The sequence below is a fragment of the Balaenoptera borealis genome, assembly GCF_965194805.1.
Source record: "Balaenoptera borealis genome assembly, chromosome: 2".
Taxonomy (NCBI): domain Eukaryota; kingdom Metazoa; phylum Chordata; class Mammalia; order Artiodactyla; family Balaenopteridae; genus Balaenoptera; species Balaenoptera borealis.
This window is the reverse complement of record NC_138867.1, coordinates 37,796,882-37,819,837: the sequence shown is the minus strand read 5'-3', so window position 1 is coordinate 37,819,837 and position 22,956 is coordinate 37,796,882. Positions and strand designations below refer to the sequence as shown.

The 22,956-nt window shown below is 42.5% G+C and overlaps 1 protein-coding gene and 1 pseudogene across 10 annotated transcripts in view; one reads left to right on the top strand and one right to left on the bottom strand.

The window, feature by feature from the left end:
- Positions 1 to 1,400: 1,400 nt before the first annotated feature.
- ZNF131 (zinc finger protein 131) overlaps positions 1,401 to 22,956 on the bottom strand; it is a 33,378-nt gene continuing 11,822 nt past the window's right edge. For 7 of the 9 annotated variants that reach the window (XM_082382328.1, XM_082382329.1, XM_082382330.1 and 4 more), the window contains 3 exons: positions 13,320 to 14,005; positions 4,278 to 4,408; positions 1,401 to 3,267 (listed from right to left, as the gene is read on the bottom strand). In XM_082382328.1, the coding sequence (XP_082238454.1) occupies positions 2,581 to 3,267; positions 4,278 to 4,408; positions 13,320 to 14,005 (1,504 nt within the window). In that variant the 3' untranslated portion in view covers positions 1,401 to 2,580. Of the gene's footprint in view, positions 3,268 to 4,277; positions 4,409 to 13,319; positions 14,006 to 22,956 lie in introns of those variants that run through there. The other 2 variants (XM_082382333.1, XM_082382335.1) reach the window with 2 other exon arrangements.
- On the top strand, positions 6,255 to 7,709 carry LOC309624336 (actin-related protein 2/3 complex subunit 1A pseudogene; annotated as a pseudogene). Its single transcript has one exon. The product of its transcript is annotated as an actin-related protein 2/3 complex subunit 1A pseudogene (transcript).

Genomic DNA, 22,956 nt, shown 5'->3' with positions numbered 1-22,956 from the left:
CTAATATGTAGTCGGCCAGGCAGAAGTGTGGGTACCCTGGGGACTCTATTGTCGGCTGGTATCTGAAGTGGGGGCAATCTTGTGGTACTTCTAACTTCTGGAATCTACGTTCACTCTTGGTACTGTCAGAATTGAAGGAAACCCAGTTGGTGTCAGATAATCAAAGAACTGCTGTTGAACAGTGGAGTAGGGGAGACAGAAGAGGCTCTCCTATCATTCATTCTCCAGTGCTCTTGGGATTCCTATGATGACCAATGTCTGGCACTACTGCCCAGGTGTCACACTGTAGACCTAGCTAAAAACTCCAGTAGGAGTAAAGTGAGAGGAACAAAATATCCATTTCAGTACTTCAATATACATCATGGGTTTTAATAGCTGTTACATGTAAAATGCTTTATGAACTGCAAAGTCCTAATCAACCTAAGGTTTACCACCAGCGGGTAGCTTTCTCTCTTCTGCAATCAAATTTACTGGCATTTGGAGCACACTGATACAGCCTTCACACCTTTTGGGAAAAGTAAAATGAACTATACCTGTCCCTCAAACCTGTTCTGAAAGGCCTTGCCAAATCTAAAAACTCAAATGATAATTTTAATGCTTTGCTGTGCCTTTGTCCCTGATCTCTACCTTGTGGTCAGGGCTCTTGAAAGATGATGTTTAAAAATAAACCTTGTTTCATACCTTGGCTTAAGGGCACAGCATGAGCTATTTTCAGCATTCAAAATTCACTAGATACTAACTAGTAATTTATATACTTGAGACCACTGTATCTGTCAGGAATTTAAACATTTCTTTAAACTACAACTAACTCAGGAACGTGGACATCTTAAGGCAAACTGAAAAATTCAATATGATATAATTCTATCATTAGTATTTTCTGACTTCAAAAAAAGAAAAAAAAAAAATATATATATATATATAAATAAAAATATAAGCTTTGTAGCAGATACCCAACTGCCAAAGAGAAGAGACTTGGAAATGTTCATACACTTTGATCCTAAAATAAAAACAACCTTCTAATTCCTATTATCTTTAAATCCATGACTTCTCCAGTTGTGGGAAGCCATCCTCTTCAGTATATTTCATAAATGTGATACCATTTAACATCAGCATTACTAAAAGTCATGTTGATCTTTTAAATTTAACACACTAGTAAGTGGAGAAAGTATTTTTAAAATAGGCTGTACTAAAATTCCATTGGCTATTGTGTTCCACCATATAGAAAAGCAAATATCAACCTCTTCCTCCTTCCTTTCTTTCGAACTGATTTTTGGGGACTGGAGATGTGTACTGAGAATTTTATATCTCAATTCGTGTATCAGTCATGTTAATACAGATGAGAAGACATCTCTGACCACAAACCAACTTCCACACTGGTAAGGTGAAAAAAGAGTCATGAACACATAATTTTAAAGTTTACTTTAAAAATGTAAATATCTCCCAATATTTAACAGGTAAAGAAAATAGCATATTGGTGTATGTGGTTGTTATATTTTATTTTCCAAGTAATACTGATTAAAAATATTTACACACCTACTTTTAAGTCCACAGTTTAGCACTCTTATTTGTATGGCTTTAAAAGTTATAGCACAACATCTTTACATTAAGGATTGGGGAAAAAGATTCATTCAAAACAAAGCCTGATATATTATATACATGTTTTTCTCTGTACTTTATTTTAAATACATTAATTTTTAAGTGATGCTCATCTTTTTTTCATCTGGTGGTAAAATACTAGTGCAACTTTTCTTCAAAATAAAGTTTACCACAGATATAAGTGAATTTTCCCAATTGAAAATGGCCCTTCAGCTGCCATTAAATGAAATTTCTCAATCTAACTGAAGTGAAAAAGAACTGGTAGCTGTCATTGTAAGGAAAATATAGAGTGCTATAGCATGACCTACATTGCTCCTTGCAACACAAACTCTGAAAGAACCAGAGGCGCTTTACAGTTTAGTTGAGTTTGAAAAGGCACATGGGTGTGGTTGGTTTTTAAACATTCTAGAAATTTGCCGCCACCACCACCGTTTCTGTTGCAGAGATGACATCTGTGACTGTCAGGGTAGACAAGAGTGTTGTTCAAGCTAAAGAAAGCCAGAAGCCAAAATTTAACTGCACAGTAACAATGCACTTTTCTTCATGCAGCCTTGTGTTTCCTATATATTCAAATGTTCTAACATGCATTAGAATACATAAACTTGTATTCTAATGATTTTACGTTTGATTTTACAATATGGGGGAAAAAAAACTTCAGGAAGGACATGACTGGGCAAAGAGAGAAGGGAGAACCCTTACCACAATGAAAATAGATACATTCGTACCCAACTATATAATAAGAATATAATCCGTTTCAGTTTTCCAGAAATATACTTCTCAAAGCTTCCCATTCACTTATGGGAAAGATCTCTCCTCTGTGGCATCAAGTGGGGGAAAATCAGTTTGTTTCAATAGAAACAGTCCAACACAACAGGAAAGAGCTTAACTTTGGTCCACGTGTCTGTTAGCTTAAGGACAGTCACACTGCCCATCATCAGTTCAAAAACTCAACACATAAATTTAAAAATATATTCATTTGTTATTTCATTCTAAAACTGGCATAGGTGTTCTGTTCTCATTTCCTGACTTTTCAGCTTGGGAATCCACTGTTGATTTGGTCTCTAAACCCTCAGCATCTTCGTGATCTTCTCTGGCCGCCTCAGCAGCATCTGCTTGCGTAGGCTCTCTCTCCTCTTGGTTCATGATTTCAGGGGTCACTTGATCCAAGTCTGCTTCTAGAAGCTCAGTTTGTACTTCCATTGGCATCTGATTTACCCGTTCAACATGCAGCTCCTCTACATGTACTTCTGTACCTTCTTCAGTCTGAATTCGACCCACTTCTAGATAACTTACCTGGACCTGTTCTGGAAGCTCATTCATATGTGAATCGTGCACTTGGCTGTCCTGGAGCAGATCTGGGTGGACCTGTTCCACAGTCACTTGTGCTGAATCCACTTGAACCTGAAGCAATGGTAACACGTGCACCTTCCCAACTTGTTCTATAATAGTCATTGATGTCACAGGTTCAGTTTGCACACGTGTTTCTACTGAAAGAACTTCTTCAGTTACTAGACGCTCTGAAATATTATGAGCATCACTGAGATGCCTCCTTAATTCATTTCCTTGCATAAACCACAAGTCACACAAAGTACAATGGTTGGGTTTATCTCCAGTGTGTATTACCAAATGATCTTTGAACTGGTCCCAGCTGTTAAACACACTATTACAGACCTGAAATAACCAAACATTTGGTGTTAACACTTATATTCAAACTGAAGGAAATATGGATGCATTTATTCTCTATAAGAAAAAAGTTGAAGATTTTTCTGAAAATGTTATAAATATGACATCTGTAACATAGTCTAAGGGAATTTCATAATTCTTTTGTTTATTTGATCTTTTACCTGATTAGCTAACAACTTAAATCCTTTTGGGGAACATTTTAATATTGTCTATATTAAAGGACTATAAAGTAACACTATTATAATTTCTTCCATGATATCAACATTAAGAACAATTTCACCATGTGGGATGAATATACACTAATCACGGAAGAAGAGCCAATTATAGCTGGTCTGCCTCCTCCACCCCACTCCTGAATTCTAATGACTGTTCTATGGTTAAGAATAACCATAGTTTTGGGGCTTCCCTAGTGGCGCAGTGGTTGGGAGTCTGCCTGCCAATGCGGGGGACGCGGGTTCGGGCCCTGGTCTGGGAGGATCCCACATGCCGCGGAGCAGCTGGGCCCGTGAGCCACAGCTGCTGAGCCTGCGCGTCTGGAGCCTGTGCTCCGCAGCGGGAGAGGCCGCGGTAGTGAGAGGCCCGCGCACCGCGATGAGGAGTGGCCCCCGCTTGCCACAACTGGAGAGGGCCCTCGCACAGAAACGAAGACCCAACAAAGCCATACATACATACATACATACATACATAAAAAGAATGTAAGCAGACAAGAATAGCATTAAAAAATTTAAAAAAAAAAAAAAAAAAAAAAGAATAACCATAGTTTCAGACTATGTTACTTAGGACATAATTTTATTGACATTGGTATCATCTAGGGTTGGGTAAAAACAACAACTACTACTACTACTATTCCCCCTTATGAAAGCAAGACAATGATGTTCTTTACTCATTTCTTTCTAAACTTGTCAGCTCTATACCTTTGCTCTAGGTCTGTCACCCTTCACTTCTAATGATTTCAAACGCAGACTCCTTTGCTAAGGACGGAGTACACCCACACATACCTGACATTCATAAAGCTTCTTTCTTCCCTTTTTTGCCCCCACTCCAGTTTGGCATGCAGTCAGGTGACATTTGAGGGTGCTATTTCTAGCAAATCGTTCATGACAATTTGGACATTCAAAAGGTTTTTCACCTGTTAGAAAAGAAAAAAAATCATATTGACAATTAAGAAAAACAGAAAATGCAAAAAGTTTTTTCTTTTTGGTTAATTCTAATAGCACCTTCTTGAAAGAAGGATCAGAATTTATAACTCAAATGTTTCTACCACATCCAAAAGACTATTCTAAGAGGTAGAAATAGTAAGTTTTTAATGATTCTTATAATTGTATCTGTGCTCTGGCAAAGAAATAAAATTTGGATCTGAATGTTGTTCCATGTTTTTGCATTTCTTAAAAAATTGTATATTTTCCCTTAGATAAAAATCAAGGTCAATTTCCTTTCTGGGGACATGCACCCCTCTCCATTCCACAAGCATTTTTTGAGCAATTATTGTGGTGCCAGGCCATGTGCTAGGTAATGAAGATAAACTGTCCTTGTTTTTAAAAACTTCGTATCATAGGCCAGAGTATTTCAGGAAGGTGAAATACATGAACATAAACAAATGCAATGCACCACAGAAGGCCTGTTACAGAGAAGAGGGCAATGGGAAATGGGACTGCAGCAGTACACAGGAGGAGAGTGATGAATTCTGCCTGGAATGGAATGAGAGAAGGACAGGAAAGAAGTAGGTTATTCTAGGCAGAGGCACAGAGGTGTAAAACAGCATGGCAGGTGAGGAGTAAGGAGGGAGGTGTCATACTGACTCCCAGATCTCTGGCTTAGAATACCAACCAGAATAAAGAACAGAGAAGTCCAAGTAGGTTTGGAGTGGGATGTGCTAGGGAAGATTATAAATTCATTTTTGAGTCAGTGAGTCTGAGGTACTCAAAGCAAAGTGGAAAATCTGGCAAACAGTTACAAAGACAAATCTGGAGCTAAACAGAGGGTGGACTGACATAAAGATACAGAATCCAATAAAACATCCAGTTAAAACAGCAGGTAGATGAAGCAAGCAAAGAAAACAAAAAGAACAGCCAGAAGTAGAAGGAAAGAACACTGAGGAAAATTAAGAAAGAAATTTCAGGAAGATGAGGTAATAAACAGCGCCACACTGAACAGAAAGATCAGGTAGGGTAACAACAGGGGACTAGAATAACTCTAGCAAGAACACTGTGAGTGGTATGGTGGAATCAGAAGCCACACTACAGTGGGATAAGGGAGCATGAGTGAGGCAAGTTAATGGAAACTGTCAGTACAGAAATTCTTTCAAGAAGGCTTGGAAGTAAAGAGGAGACGTGGCTAGAGGGGGACATGTCAATAAGAGGTTCTCTAAGCCAGAAGAGAGTCATTACTTATTTGCTGAAGGAGAAGGAACCAGTGGAGGAGAGAGTAGTAGGATTGACAGATGAAACATGGTCTTGGAGGAGACATCAAGGTGTGGGATTCAGGATTGGCCTTGAAGAAAAGGGAAGTATCTTTCTCTGTAATAAAAGAGGAGACAACGAAGGAACCACATAGTTTACCCCACAGCTAAGTTGGGGGTAGGAAGTCAGATAGACATGTCACCTGCTGGGGTGGGGTGTGGGCAGAGGTCTTGAGTGCTGCACTGAAGGTCTAGAATGCCAATTAGGAAAGGAAAGATATAAATCAGACACCAAAAGGCCTAACTTAAGGTCTGATAAGAATTTTTTCCAGCAGTGCTCAGCAGGGAGCAGAAGTAAATGACTGCAATAATTAATTCCAGGATGTAGGGTTCAAAAGCCAAAGGGAGCAGGGCCTCCCTCGGTCCTCTGCCCGCACCCGCCGGAGCCTGTCCGCGTCGACTGACCAGAGTCTGCAAATTCAACGCTCCGAGCCCGTTTGGACGGCCCCAACCCCCAGCTTTCTTTAGTGTCCTTTGAAGACACTAAGAATAATGTCCCTGCATCAGTTTTTACTAGAGCCAGTCACCTATCATGCCTGGAACAGGGATCGTACCCAGATTGCCCTTAGCCCCAATAACCACGAAGTCCACATCTATGAGAAGAACGGGAGCCAGTGGGTGAAAGCTCATGAGCTCAAGGAGCACAACGGACACATCACAGGTATCGACTGGGCTCCCAAGAGTGACCGCATCGTCACTTGCGGGGCTGACCGCAATGCCTACGTGTGGAGTCAGAAAGATGGTGTCTGGAAGCCGACCCTGGTGATCCTGAGAATTAACCATGCAGCCACTTTTGTCAAGTGGTCCCCGCCAGAGAACAAATTTGCTGTGGGCAGCGGAGCACGCCTCATTTCTGTTTGTTACTTCGAGTCCGAAAATGACTGGTGGGTAAGCAAGCACATTAAAAAACCCATTCGCTCCACGGTCCTCAGCTTGGATTGGCATCCCAACAACGTCTTGCTGGCAGCAGGATCCTGTGATTTCAAATGCAGAGTGTTTTCTGCCTACATTAAAGAAGTGGATGAGAAGCCAGCCAGTACACCCTGGGGCAGCAAGATGCCTTTTGGTCAGCTGATGTCAGAGTTTGGTGGCAGTGGCAGTGGCACTGGCGGCTGGGTGCACGGGGTCAGCTTCTCCGCCAGCGGGAGCCGCCTGGCCTGGGTCAGCCACGACAGCACCGTGTCCGTTGCCGATGCCTCAAAAAGTGTGCAGGTCTCAACTCTGAAGACAGAGTTCCTGCCTCTCCTGAGTGCGCACTTCGTCCTGGAGAACAGTGTCGTGGCCGCTGGCCGTGACTGCTGCCCCATGCTCTTTAGCTGCGATGACCGCGGCTGCTTGACCTTCGTCTCCAAGCTAGACATCCCAAAACAGAGCATCCAGCGCAACATGTCGGCCATGGGGTGCTTCCGCAACATGGACAAGCGGGCCACAACCGGGGACCGCAACACGGCCCTGGAGACGCTGCACCGGAACAGCATCACTCAAGTGTCTATTTATGAGGTGGACAAGCAAGATTGTCGCAAATTTTGCACTACTGGCATCGATGGAGCCATGACCATTTGGGATTTCAAGACCTTAGAGTCTTCTATCCAGGGCCTTCGGATAATGTGAAGCTGAGCGAGCCTCCCAGATCCAGCATGAGGACGGACAGGCTGCGCCGGGCAGCTGCGCCATTTGCATGATGGGCAGGAGAGCCGGCCACCAGCAAACACTGAAGACACATATGGCGCAAAGCTTGTGTGTTTTGTTTGAGGATAATTGGTTAAAAGTGTTGGTTTTTTAAAAGCAGCAGTGATTTGGGGTTTGTTTTTTTTGTTGTTTTGCTATTTCATTCCATTCTTGACCAAAGCTTCTCTTTAAGTAGTTTATTATGGAAAATTGTCACACTAACTTAAAGGAAGGGGTGGGGGGGGTATGTAAATTGTCCGCTAAAAAATTAAATAAAAATACTGAATGTGGAAAAAAAAAAAAAGCCAAAGGGAATATGCTTAGAGTACAAGAAAAAGTGACTCAAGATATATACAATGAGGACAAGGTAACATCAGAAACGGGGCAATAAACTAGGTGGAAAGGGGTATGGAAAGACAGGAAGGCTAAATGAGGTAGACTCCCACAGTCAAAGGAAGGAAAGCAGTGAGAATTCAAGAGACAGGATGACGCTTGTAGAGAACAGGACTAAGATTTCAGAGGTGGAGCCTCAGTGACGATCAGGTCCTAGACATGACCCTCATACTCACGTGGAACAGACACAGTCAAGTAACTCTGAGCTGTGTTTTATCCCTGACAAAACAATTATAGATTATTTTTTATATAATTTTCATGAGATGAAAACATTAATTTGAGAGAGAAGACCTAATCACCTAGAATTATTGTTGGTATAGAAACTCCTTTACAACTCCCCAAATGTTGGGCGATACTGCTAACTAGAATAGTTTTGTTTTAATAGTGTATAATTTTTCACTATAAATGAAGCCTACAGATAAAAATTGTCATAACCTCTTTAAAGGGCAATTTGATAATATTTGCCAAGATTTAAAATGCACATATTCTGTGACTTGGCAATTCTGCTGTCAAAAATTAAGTTACTTGAACATGTACACAAAGATTATGTACAGGTGTGTTTATTGCAGCACAGTGTGTAAAAGACTAGCAACAACCTAAAAGTGTATCAACAGGAGTGGTTAAGTAAATTATGGCATACCCATACACTGAAATACCATGCAGCCACAGTGAAAAAAAATTAAGTAGATTCATGAATGTTTCACACATTAAAAAGAGTTCAAGATAAATTAAATGGCGTAACGTTGTATTGCATGCTCCTGTTTGTTTGTTTCAAAAGTTCTGTGTGTGTCTGTTTATGGTTACTTGAAAATGCAAAGAATATATCTGGAAGGATAAATAAGAAAACGATGTCAGTAACTGCTTCTGGGGAGATCTATTTAAGTAGGAAAGAGATTCACTTTTCAGTGCACATCATTTGAGCTTCTGCTATTTAAATCATTAGTTTAGGGCTTCCCTGGTGGCGCAGTGGATAAGAATCCGCCTGCCAATGCAGGGGACACGGGTTCAAGCCCTGGTCCGGGAAGATCCCACATGCCGTGGAGCAACTAAGCCCGTGCGCCACAACTACTGAGCCTGTGCTCTAGAGCCCGCGAGCCACAACTACTGAAGCCCACGTGCCTGGAGCCCGTGCTCCGCAACAAGAGAAGCCACCGCAATGAGAAGCCCGTGCACCTCAACGAAGAGTGGCCCCGCTCGCCACAACTAGAGAAAGCCCACATGCAGCAACGAAGACCCAACACAGCCAAAATTAAATAAAATTTTTAAAAAAATTAAAAAAAAAAAAAAAATTAAATCATTAGTTTAATAAGCCCAATAAAATCTAGGAATTGTAAGAGATTAATTATACTTTAGATGTGTAGAAAGCACAGTCTTCCAAGTGCTTTTATCATTTTCTCTTATTTGCCACAACCCTGTAAAGTAGGAGTCATTATTCTTATTTACACAGACAAGGAAAGAGGCCCAAAGATAAAGTTCATCAAGCTGACAAAATGTCAGAACTGGAGCCTGGGAATTCCCTGGCGGTCCAGTGGTTAGGACTCGGCAATTTCACTGCCAGGGCCAGGGTTCAATTCCTGGTCAGGGAACTAAGATCCCGCGAGCTGCGCAGTGTGGCCAAAAAAAAAAAAAACCAAAAAAAAACTGGAGCCTGAATCTAATTATGGCTTCCGGACCCGGATTTTTTTCTACAATTCCACACTACCTCTCTGGGCAACTAGGGAACAATTATTTGAAAACATGGTTACAGGTCATCTTTGGATTCTTTCACACGTGGTGTCCCACAGGCATATCTGTCAATATATCTGCTCTCTCCCCCCACCCACAAATCTTACCCTTCTATATTTTTCTTTCTAAATTAATAAACTTCCAATCATGTAGCCACCCAAATCAGAAAGCTGGGAGTCGCCTTCTCTTTTACCCCTACATCTCACCAATCACCAAACCCTGTTGATTCTGCCTACTTAATGTTATATCCCCAACCCTTTTTCACTATTATTGGCTTTATTCAATCCCCCATCCTTGTTTAGATTACTCCAACAGCCTTCGAAGTAGACCCAGTAGGCTTCACCCACTCCAATCTATCCTGCCAGTTCTCTCTCTCTAAAGCATAAATTTAATCGGAAAACTCCCTGGCTTAAATTTCTTTAAAGTGACCCAGAGTCTTTCAAGATAAAAATCCAAACTCATTTAGAGCACTTAAATGAAAATAACTACATGATCTTAGCCTCATCTCCCATCACTTTCTCTCTCTTGTCCTTGAACCACTGGGAGATCGTCCATGATGCCTAAGTGCACGCCACATGGTCAGCCCTCCAAACTCTTTAGCTGCATCTCCTGGCATTCGGACCCAATCCTCCAGTCATAACAACCTGCTAGCAAGTACTCCAAATGAGTGACTTAACTCTCCTCTATGTCTGTGTACACTTAATTTCTTTTGTCTGGAATGCTCATCTCCTGACTAACTCCTTTTCCTTTGGGAGTCATAGGGTAAACCCTCTAGGAAGCCATCCTTGTCTCTTTCATCATAAACAGCACAAGCAGGCATTCCCATAAGACTCTGTGCTTACCTGTATCAGCACTTCGCTGATTGTGCCTGTTTGTCTCCCCTAACGTAACTGTGAACTCCTTGAAGGCAGGGACTCTAAAATTTATCTCCATGACCTAGCAGGCTGGCATTATCATCACTATTTTCCAAATGGAAACAAGGTAATTCAGGACAAGTAACAGCCAAAATTTTGCAAATCAAGCGTGGATTACTGTGCATGCTTTAAGAACATACAAGAAACCAAAGCACTAAACTAATGAAAGTACGCAAAATATGAAATTGAGAGGGCTGTATTATGTGTATGCTGAGAGTAGGACAGGACCATTTATCTTTACACTTAGTTTGTTATAAGTGAAAAATGATCCACCCTTTATTAACACAAACACAATTAAAAACTGTTTACTTATGTTCCTCTTGAATTTACTAAATCACTGATCACATATGCTACTGTCTTGTCACTAATTACTAGTACAATAATTGATCGAGGTTAAAAAAGACAATAAAAGTTCAGTTTGCTTTACATACTAAACTGTTCCTTCAAAGGGCATCTGGTTCTGTAATTTGTAACAACTCTTTAACTAAGGTACTTAAGTTATCTCACATCATTTTGAAGGGAAACACAGACATAAAACATAATGTGGGGCTTCCCTGGTGGCGCAGTGGTTAAGAATCCGCCTGCCAATGCAGGGGACACGGGTTCAAGCCCTGGTCCAGGAAGATGCCACATGCCGCGGAGCAACTAAGCCCATGCGCCACAACTACTGAGCCTGCACTCTAGAGCCTGTAAGCCACAACTACTGAGCCTACGTGCCACAACCACTGAAGCCCGTGCACCTAGAGCCCCTGCTCTGCGACAAGAGAAGCCACTGCAATGAGAAGCCCGCGCACCGCAACGAAGAGTAGTCCCTGCTCGCTGCAACTAGAGAAAGCCCGTGTGCAGCAACGAAGACCCAACGCAGCCAAAAATAAGATAAAATAAATACATTTTTAAAAAAACATAATGAGATTTAGCTCTATACTTTTCTGTTCAATCCAAAATACAATGTGCAGGACTTGGAAGGCATATTTAAAAACTTCCAAAATGGTCTGTGTTGTCCTATTTTCAAACAGGTTAAGTCACTAGGTAATGTTTTGGGTAAAATAGACAACTGTTTCTACTTTCACACTGATAGGAAATAATATAAAAGTGATTATCTGTTGGGGTACTGGAAACTCCTATCAAAGTGTGCTAGTTACCAAGTAACATTTATTTACTAAGTTGTGCTGCACATACACCAATGCTTTTGCAAAACTAATCCACAGTTACCACAAACATGTTCATCAGAAGACCATTAACATAGGTGCTTATTTGTTTTTTAAGGACCAAAAACTATACCTTTAGGCAGTTTCCAAATATACAACAGGTCTTTACATATAATGTTTGTAAAACCAGAAAGCATTTCCCCCAAAGATTTCATGAATGCCTATTAGTTACCCCAAATTAGTTACCCTAAAGCCTTCTAAATTCATAGTGAGCCTTTAAGTAAATTAGGAGATTCCCTTGCTGCTCACTTATTTATCCAGTTCCTGAGTATTACTACCAAGGGTCTGAATAGTGAGGGATACCACACTATTTGAATCTATCTGTTTTCTCAGTTTCAAGTAGTATGTAGCACGCAACTCTGGACAGCAAGGGATCTTCGAAAAAATTTCATCCAAAGTTCTCCAAACTCTAGCATCAAAGAGAAAGATTCTGAATAGTGTGGGATAACTATATTGTATTCACTGTATTAATAGTCTCAACAGCCTTAACCATCTCACATAGTAAGAACTTGGGAACAAGTGTCCAGAAGTCTGACACGTAGCGCTCTGCAGCAACTGCTTTCCCCACCCCTTTGTCACAGTGGGTTTAGGGACTCCCCAAGATTCCAAGTCATTCGTGGTGGTAACTCCTGTGTATGGCACAGAAGACCTAGCAGAGAAAGCTTAGGGTGTGGGACCAAGGACAGGGAATCTGACAGGAAGAAAAATAGGCTCAGGGATGGATGCAGAACTGTAAGAGCCAGAGGTTCTAAGGTAGACTCCCTGGACATCTCCCTCATGTCTGGGATGGCTCTTAGGAGAGTACAGAGACCTTACCCTTTTCATCTCCCTGGCTGTGCACCAGTCCTGACATGTTTGCCCTTGGAGAGATGAAGGAGATGGACAAATACTGCCTTCCTATCTGCCAGGTCAAAACAGATAACCAAATGTATGCAAAGGTATAAACATATTTGGGATTGTTTGCAAATGTACCCATCTATGTAATGTGTTAACATAAGGCAGGGAAAGCAAAAACAGTTAACAGTGAAGTTTCACTGTAATTAAAATCTCATAATCTATAACCCTTAATAAAGAATCACAAACCGGGCTTCCCTGGTGGCGCAGTGGTTGAGAATCTGCCTGCCAATGCAGGGGACACGGGTTCGAGCCCTGGTCTGGGAAGATCCCACATGCCGCAGAGCGATTAGGCCCGTGACCCACAATTGCTGAGCCTGCGCGTCTGGAGCCTGTGCTTCGCAACAAGAGAGGCCGCGATAGTGAGAGGCCCGCGCACCGCGATGAAGAGTGGCCCCCGCTTGCCGCAACTAGAGAAAGCCCTCGCACAGAAACGAAGACCAAACACAGCGATAAATAAATAAATAAATAAATAATTTTAAAAAAAAATTAAAAAAAAAAAAGAATCACAAACCATTTTATGTATTTTTTTAAAAAATATAAAAATTGGCAAGATGTAAGAATGAAAATTACTTTCAAAGTTAGTACTGATTTTGCTTTGAAAGCATAAATATTTCAGCTAATATTATAAAAACACTGTGTGTTCAGCCGGCACATTAGGGAACACAGGAAGTGGTTCCTGTGGTGCTAATTAAAAAAAAAAAAAAAAAGGATTTAGACACTTAGCTTCAAGTGAATGTGGAAAATCTATACTTTTAACATAAAGTATTTGCTAATTACCTGTATGCTTTCGAAGATGCTCTTTAAAATGTCCAAAGTGGTCAAACTGTTTCTCACAGTACTGACATATGTGAATTTTTTTCCCAGTTCTTTGCTTCTTACTGACTCCACCTTCTTCAAGGTGGTAACAATTGAGGTGCTGTTTCCATGCGCTCTCCCGAAGATACCTTTTATTGCATATTTCACACTTGAAACTCTCAGTGGAGTGTGATTTCATGTGTTCCTTAAAATGGTAAAACAATTTAAATGAACGGTTACATTTCTCACAATGGAACAAGTCCTTCACATGTGACAGCTGAAGTTCCACAATTTCAATACCTTCTACCTGTTTGCTTGTGGGGTCAGAGGCACAGCCATCTTCATCTTTAATCTGCCCTTTTCTATCACCTTGACGGTACTTGCTGGTGATATCTGCCAATAATGCCAGAGCGGAATCATCAGAGGAACCTGTGCTCTGAATATATTTTATGGACTGCCTGGCAGTAGCCACATCCTCTAATGTTTCAATGCCTTCATCTTCCACTTCGATCGTGCCTTCAGCAATCTCCACCTCGATTTCAACAGGTTCAGATTCTGCAGATGGCAATGACTCAGTGATAACATTTGAAGTTTCTGCAATCTTTCTTTTTTTTGCTTCACTTTTTCCTGTGGTAGTTTCCTCTAGTGGAGCTGAGTTTTCTTTGTTCCTGAAATACACAATGTATGGATTAAAAAAATCTATAAGATCAATCAAAATCCTACCAGGCTTTTTGGAAGAATTGATAAGCTAATAATAAAATTTGTATGGAAAGGCAGAAAACAAGACTGTAAGACTTATACTACCTGATTTCAAGACTTACTATAAAGCTACAAAATTAAGACAATGTGATATTGGTGAAAGGATACACATGGAGATTAATGGAAGAGAATAAAGTCCAGAAATAGATCTACACATATATAGTCAACTGACTTGTGAAAAAAGGTTCCAAAGTAATTTAATGGAGAAAATATAAAACAGTGGTGTTGGAACAACTGGTATCTATATGGGAAAAATAAACCTTGACCCTTTCTCTCATACTATACACAAAAAAATTAATAATGGATCATAGACTTAAATGTAAGAACTAAAACTATTACACTTCTAGAAGAAAACAGGATAAAAATCTTTGCAACATTGAAAGATTTCTTAAATAGCACACAGAAAGCAGAGACTTTCAGCAAACATTGATAAAATGGATTTCATCAAAATTAAAAACTTGGTCCTTTGAAATACACAGTTAACAGAAAGGCAAGCCATAGACCAGGAGAAAATATTTGCAAACATGTATCTGTCAAAGGTCTTTATATATAGAGAATACAAAAAGAATTCGTACAATTCAATAAACTCAACGGCTTAAGACCACTGTTGGGAGACAATTCCCCATGAGTCCCTTGTGTTTCTGCATATCTTGTGAATTGACAGCTTTGGTTCTGGACTCGTTTTCAAGGATGTTTGCTGAAGAGCCAACAGCTTGGGAAGATAGAGTGGCTCCCTCTGGAGAAGAAGACACCTTTACTTACTGTCCAATATAATAATGTCCCCCACTGTGGGAGAAAGGTCAGGCAGGTTTGTTTGCAGCCCATTCTAAAAGATTTTGGTTTCCTAAGCTGGAGATCCTTCAGCTGTGATGAAAAATGACCACATGCAGAGCATTCACCTGGGCCACTCTATGTTACCCCTGTGGGACTTGAGGAAGGGAAAAGTGGCACAAATAGAAAACTCATGCTGCCTGCTGTGCAGAGAATAATAAAGTCCTTCTTTCTGACCTACGAGTCCCGTTATCTTCTATCAGCATCCATGAAACCATGGCAGGATAATTTCTTGGCTTGCAAGTAGGATAAAAACTCAGATCCCTCACAGATCTTGCCAAAGTTTGGCAACCAAGAACAGGATGCTGAAAAAGACAAGGCTTTCTGGAACAGGAAGGATGAGACCTCACAGAGCAAATGGAATCTGAGGAAGTCTACTAGAGCTGGCAGTAAACCTGTTTACCAAATTGTACAGTCAACTGGGCAATAAATGGTCCTCTACTTATTTGCCTATTGCTCTGAGTTCAACTGTGTGCCCCCTAAAAGATATGATGAAGTCCTGACCCCTGATACCTGTGAATGTGGCCTTATTTAGAATTGTCTTCGCAGATGCAATTAAGTTAAGATGAGGTCATTAGAGCAGGCCCTACTCGAACTAAGTCTTTATAAGAAGAGGGACATGTGGACCCAAAGAAGAGAAGGCCATATGAAAACACTGAAGGAAGACGGCAATGTGAAGATACAGGTAGAGATTGGAGGTATGCTGCCACAAGCCAAGGAACACCTGGGGCTACCAGAAACTAGAAAGGGCAAGGAAGGATTCTCCCCTAGAGGCTTTTGAGGGAACACGGCCCTACCAACACTTTGATTTAGGACTTCTAGCCTCGAAAACTGTGAGAGAATACATTCATGCTGTTTTAAGACATGCAATTCATGGTACTTTGTTATGGCAGCCCCAGGAAACGAAAACACCCATTAATGAGGAAAAACTGAGAAGGTGGTTACAGGATGAGTACTGGTCAGTAAGTTTACGGACAGCTGCTGGAATGGTGTCCCAGTTGCTGCAAACTTGCTAGGGGTGGGGGAGGCAGGGGAGGACTTCCCTGCCAATTGGGTGGTCAGCCTGAAGTCTGCCCACAGTAACAATTAACACTAAGGTTCAAAGGGAGTAGGAGGGTGGAGACAGAAGGTTCTGCCCCTTTATAGACAACTTACTGTCACATGTACCTAAACCAAGTGTGCCAGGAGGGAAATTCACAACTGCTACAAGCAGAAACCAGTTGAGTCATTAGAACTTTGGCTGGTCTACATGGGAGATGAGGGGGCGACATAATGCTTGTAGAGCAAGGAAGAACTGCAACACCTGGGCCATCTCAGGGCTCAGCTCCTCCTGCAGTTTGTCATGTCCACCTCAGATCTATTTGGAGATGACTGTAAAAGGTTTGAGTTTTTTTGCAGTGGGTCCTGGCTGCCATAAGGGTGCTTTGGATGCTCTTGAAAAGACTTCTCTGAAGCAAATTCCTACGATGAGGCATTGACTAGTAAGAGTCTTCCTGCCCAACTGGGTTTATAATGCTGATGAAGATGAGTCACTGAGGAATGAAAAAAGGATCCAAAGCAATATAACATTCTTTGGTCAGGCCTGCTGAAAAGCCCCCTTTTATGTTAGACCAGGAAAAAGTGTAAGAGACGTTATCATGACAGTGGGGCAGCAAATGTCCAAGATTAAGCTACACTCTTTAAAAAAAAGCCACCACTGCAGAAGTCAAGTCTGAGTCAGCTAAAAGGCATAAAGCACATGGCCCCAACTAGAAATCAATGTGGATGGGGCTACTGAATCAAGGAGTCCCCCAAACTGACACTGAGCGTGTCAGCAGTGATGACTCTGCTGCCTGATAGAGGGCTTTGAGTGGGCTGAAAACACTGGAGGTTTGTTTGGCTGAGCCACATGCAGCTCCAGTGCTGCTTGAAACCAAAATGTGCCTTGCTCACTGGCAGAGAATCACTTTCTCCCTCCACACCACTTCCCCCCCTTCTACCTTCCCTTTGCCTCTAACTTGACCTCACTAGCTTGGAGAAAGATAATTAGGATTGGAGCCAAGGTCTCCTTGTTCCCAAGGGTAAACAGTGAAGACACCATATATGCATCCAAGTATGCTGAGGAAAACTCAAGAATGGGAGAGACTCAAACTTCCATGGCTCTGTTTTATCCAGCAGGTGTCCAACTCACCATCCCACCTGCTTCCACAGAGACGAGGCGCTTACATTCAACTGATGGGGCTTAGGCAAGGTTCACAGCAGGAAAGGGAGGCTGTCCTGACCCTGTGGGTGGGCCTGATTCTACATACCGTTGTTGCTTTGACATCTGAATGCACAGCAGGGATTGATATGGCATGTGCATTTACCACTTCTCATCCCATAAGTACCAGAGATGGAACATCCCAATTGAGAAGAGCCACACGTAGAGAAGAGCTACTGGAACAAACTCCCCTAACGTTAGCCACCAGTAGCTGGGTCAGGATTTAGCACAAGTGTCTTATCTTCTGATATCTAAAATTTGTACTATACTGTTGATATCCTACTGACTGGCAAGCCAGAAGTCTCAGTCTCAAAGGCCCTGACCGTAGTGTTATGACACCTCTACCAGCAGAGGTTGCTGACAAATCCCAACAAAATTCAGAGGACTGCTCACCAGGTAAAGTTTCTTGGGACTAGACAGGCAGATTCACAACACTCAATCCCCTGCAGCAGTAAAAGAAAAACTGTTTTTTCACCTCCTCCCTCTTCCCACCAAAAATGAAGCCCAGGGGCTTCCCTGGTGGCGCAGTGGTTGAGAGTCTGCCTGCTAAGGCAGGGGACACGGGGTCGAGCCCTGGTCTGGGAGGATCTCACATGCCACGGAGCAACTGGGCCCGTGAGCCACAACTACTGAGCCTGCGCATCTGGAGCCTGTGCTCCGCAACAAGAGAGGCCACAATAGTGAGAGGCCCGCGCACCGCGATGAAGAGTGGCCCCCGCTTGCCGCAACTAGAGAAAGCCCTCGCACAGAAACAAAGACCCAACACAGCCAAAAAAAAAAAAAAATGAAGCCCAGCATCTTATTGGACTTCTTAGGTACCAGAGACAGTATGTGCCTCACCTGCACATTCTACTTTCTTCGTTATATCAGTCAATCTGCAAAACAGCGTCTTTTAAGCGGGGCTCCAACCAACAGGCTGCATTGGAAGTTTCCATCAAGCTGTGGCACAATCTCTACCTTAGGGCCCCAAAACCCTAACGACCTCTTTGAGCTGTAAGTCTCTGAGACTGACGCTTTTTGCAGATCAGAGCTTCTGGCAAAGGGAGATCGTCTGCACCCCAAGGTATTACCTGGATTTTAGACTTGCCAATTCCCTGACATGGCTACAAGGTACACTCCCTTTGACAAGAAAGGATTAGCTTGCTACTGGACTCTTGTTAAGTGATGCCTGATCCATGGAAACTTTGAGGCTCTCTAGCCTGATACCGCCGTTTGGGAGTGTGTTAACTAAGACTTCATGACTAGCAAGGTAAGATGTGCCCAACAAGTCTCACTGGTCATAAAGAAATAGTGACAATCAAGAAAGCAGTTGGTCTCTAGGCTTTACATGAGAAAGTGGTAGCTCCCCCACGCTGCTGCCCAGAGAAAGCCACTAGATCGATGGGGTCTTTGATTCACTAATCGTTTGGCTAAGCAGAAGGCTGGTATTCACTGGGCTGCTGCAGATGCTCAGCCTCAGCACCAACTCTGCGAAACCAAAAGTGGACATGGCTGCTCTGCTCAGAAGGCAGAACTCAAGGCTGTCTTCGTCGCTCTGGACGACACTCTCCACTATGAGCCTTGTTGTATTCTTACTGACTCTTGGGCTGTTGCAAATGGCCAAGCTGTCTGGGAGACCTGGAAGTCTTGGCAGATTAGACACCCATCTTTCCACAACTGTGGAAACGAAGAGCAGCTATTGATTCAACTCTCTGGATAACTGATTAGACGCTCATGGTAAAAGCCTGTTCTCTGATACCAACTGGAATCAAGTTGCTTATCAACCTACACTGCCCAGACTTCCATCACTGCCACCTAGGCCCAACATTATTCTGAACATGGTGACACATCCACCATCAGAGACTGAGCAGAAAGTCAAAGACCCTATGCTTCTGATGGAGAAGTTGCTACCGCATGTCAGACTTGTGACACCTGCCAAAGGTGGCCTGTTTGTCTCACGGTGAATGAGGCCAAATCATACAGGGCACTGTGTCCAACTGTTCCTGGCAGACTGACTACACTAGACCTTTCACCCCATCTCAGGGCTATCCCTGATGCCTCACAACTACTGACACTTTTTCAGGTTACACTGTTGCTGTTCCAGTCTGAGCAGTTGGTTCTGGCCACACCATATGGCTCTTGAAACTAAGCTGTGTGATATGTTTAGCTTTCTGGACCATCTGCAGTCTGATAATGATGCACCAAAAGCTATTCAATTGGCTGTTAGTCAAGGTATTGTTAAAACTTCCAAGCTCCCTGCCATCCACAGATATTGATATTGTAGAGAATTGCAATAGTTTCCTCAATTACTGACTCAAAAAGATTTCAGACTCTACTTCCCTCACTTCCTCCTTGTCCAAAAGTCCTATTAAGGCAGTTTGGTCATCAAACTCAGCTCTCCCCAGAAAAGGATCATCTGTTTTTAGCTGCCTCCTGGGTAATGAGCAAGCCTAATGGGGTGGGAAGTTACATAAACCTACATGGAAGTTTAGGATCTGTCCCGACCATTCACAGACACGATCTTTTTCCTTCTGCCTAATGGCAACCCTGGGACAGCCTGGTTGGTACCACTTCCAGGTGACAGCCTGGTCAAAAGTGGGCCTAGCAGATTCAAACCTAGTTCAAGTTCAGCGATCTGGACTCTCTTATTGAATGGACATCATCTTAGATCCTAAGAATAATGACTTGGTTGAATATACTGCTTGCCAAGTACAATCAGATTGGCCCTTGTGAGCCAAAGTGGGAGACATTAACGGGTCTCTTAAGTTTTATAAAATATTCTTGTCCCTGACCATTCCAGATGAAAGGTCTGGGTAAGGGGAGGAGATGACTGGAAAAGGGATTAAGTTACAGCTACTAGAATGGGATACACTGATTTTGTGGAGGTGGAGGGAGAACCACTACCCTGGAACCTGGAGAGAGAACCTCTTAGACTCCAGGAGGTATGGGGGAAGAAGGGACATTAAAAATCTTTGTTCTTCAGAACTGCTCTTAGAGACTTCCTCAGGTAGGAAGAGGCTCTCATGCAGCTCTCCCCAACTGTTGCAACTTGCTGGATCTGTCATCCCACGCCAGAGGGCTCTGACAACTGGATCACCATCTCCCTTAACTTTACCGAGAAGTATTTTGCAAACAGCAGGGGATGGCCAAGCGTCCTGCATGCCCCATGCAAAACACGAGACGTTTGCCCACTACCATTCCCAAAGCTGAGGCTCAGTTCGTGAGGTGGCTGACTGCCATTCAGCTGGCATCCAGGTGCTCAGGATAAACAGAACAGACTGAACTGGCTGCCCTCAGACATTCAGTCCAAAAACAAGGCCGAGACCCAATCATTCTGAGCTGGGAAAGAGGGAGACCACGTTGGTGACAATGTCAACCTGTGCCCCTGACTGATGAAGGTCCCCCTTTGGGGGCACAGACAACTATACTTCCTGTGTGGAAGCCAGGTACTAACTTCCTTCCCTCCCAAAAATATGCCTTGCAACTCTGAGGTTGGAAGAAGGGACCATCCAGTGTTTAGGGAAACACCACTGGTAGATCACTTTCTCAGATGACCATGGAGGTCTCTCCAAAATGAGGCTACCCTTGGGACTTCCCCGGCAGTCCAGTGGTTAAGACTCCACACTTCCAATGCAGGGGGCACGGGTTCAATCCCTGGTCGGGGAGCTAAGATCCCACATGCCGCCTGGGCAGCCAAAAGAAGAAAAGTGAGGCTACCCTTGGTTACTTGGGGGAGCGTCCTGGAGGAATAACTGACTTATTTATGCAAGCCCTACGGGCAGTTTTCCCTACAATGGGAGTCATCCAAATAAAAAGGTGGTACCTTTGTGCCTGACTCAAGACAATGTGATCAATGACACCACTTGGGCTCTGGAAGGTATTCAAGTCAGCCTCAAATCACTGGCGAGGGTTATTACGGAGGCTAGACTTGCCCTAGACTTCCTCCCTGTGGGCCAATGCTCAGGCTGTGCAATTGCTAAAACATCTTGCGATACTTAGATTAATGCTTAGGGCTAAGTGGAAAAGTCAATACACAAACTAAAGGAGAAAGCCACCTGGCTTTCTAGGGATTTGTTCAGTTGGTTGAGTGTAGGACCTTAGCGGGGGTAGGTGCACGGTTAAGCTTAGCACTGCAGGGTGGCCACATCCTGCTACTTGGAGTGCTGTTGATAGTTGTCTTAATTAAATCCAGTGTAAGAAAAACTGAATGGACTAGGTCTCAGTCCCCTATTTGTCAGATTAATCAGAGTGGTCATGGAGTAGTGTGCTCATGGGAAAATTCACCAGAAGCTGAAACAGTGTAGAAGAAAACTCTCCATGGATCCCTCATGCTTCTGCATATCTTATACACAAACACACTGGCAGTCTTTTGTTCTATCTTTTCAAGGTTGTCTGTACAGCGAATTGCCTTAGAAGATAGAGCCTGTCTTCCACCAGAGTGGAGGGCAGGTTCGTTTATTACCCAGAATAATAAAGATAACAGCCCCTCTGGGGCAAAAGCTGGGCAGGTTTGCTTACAGCTCATTATAAAAGATTTGGGTTTCCTAAAGCCCAGAGTTCCTCAACTGTGATGTAAATCACTGTGAGCACGGTACACACGGAGGCCACTGCATCATTCCCCATTGGACTCAGGGCGGGGCGGGGGTGGGGGGGGCAGCATGAGCTTCATGTTGATACGAACATGAAACTCATGCTGCTCCATATGCTGTGAGAGAAATAAAGTCCTTTCTGACTCATGAGTTTCATGTTTTCTGCCAGCATCCATAAAAATGTGGCAGGCCAACTTATTAGCTTGCAAATAGGATAAAGTCTTCCACCTGTCACAGTTCTTGATAATATCCCAATTTTAAAAATGGGCAAAAGATACTTCACCAAAAAAGATAAACAGATGGCAACAAAGCACATGAAAAAATGTTCAACATCATTAGTCATTAGGGAAATGCAAATTAAAACCACTATATACCTACCAACTTGGCTAAAATGAAAAAGTATGATCATACCAAGTATTAGCAAGGCTGTGGAGCAGTTGCAACTCTCATACACTGCAAGTTGGAATGTATCACTTTGGAAAACAGTTTGGCAGTTTCTTAAAAAAAAATTAAATACATCTACCATACAACCCAACTATTCCAATACTAGGTATTTACTGAGAGAAATAAAACCATATGTCCAAAGACCTACACACAAACATTCGTAGCCACTTTATTTGTAATAGTCAAAAACTGGAAACAACCTAAATGTCCATAACAGACGGTATATCCATACAATGGGATAACAATCGGCAATAAAAAGGAACCCACAACAACATGGCCAAACCTCTAAAACATGACGCTAAGTGAAGAAAGTCAAAGACGAAAGACTACACGCCTTAGGAATCCATTTATGTGACATTCTAAATAAGATAAAGCCACAGTGATAAAAATCAGATCACTGGTTGCCTGGGGCTGGGGATCAGGGTCGACTGCAGGGTCATAAGAAAACTTACGGTGATAGGAATGTTTTTATGTCTTGAATGTGGTGGTAGTTACACCACTGTGTACAATTAACAAAATTCAAACTCTACATTAAAATGGGTGAATTGTATTATATGTAAATTACATCTTAAAAGGCTGGGGAGGAAAAAATCTGTAAGGCAAATGCTTCTTCCTAACAAATAACAGGAACCTTCTCCTACAGTTTTAAATAAACAATGATGCAATTTCAGCAAAATAAGGTCCTAGTATTTTTTTTCAGTGCCATTCAAAAAGTGTACACTATATTCCAAAAATACTTGCATATTGCAAATATGAGAAGAGCCTTATTCACCTTCCG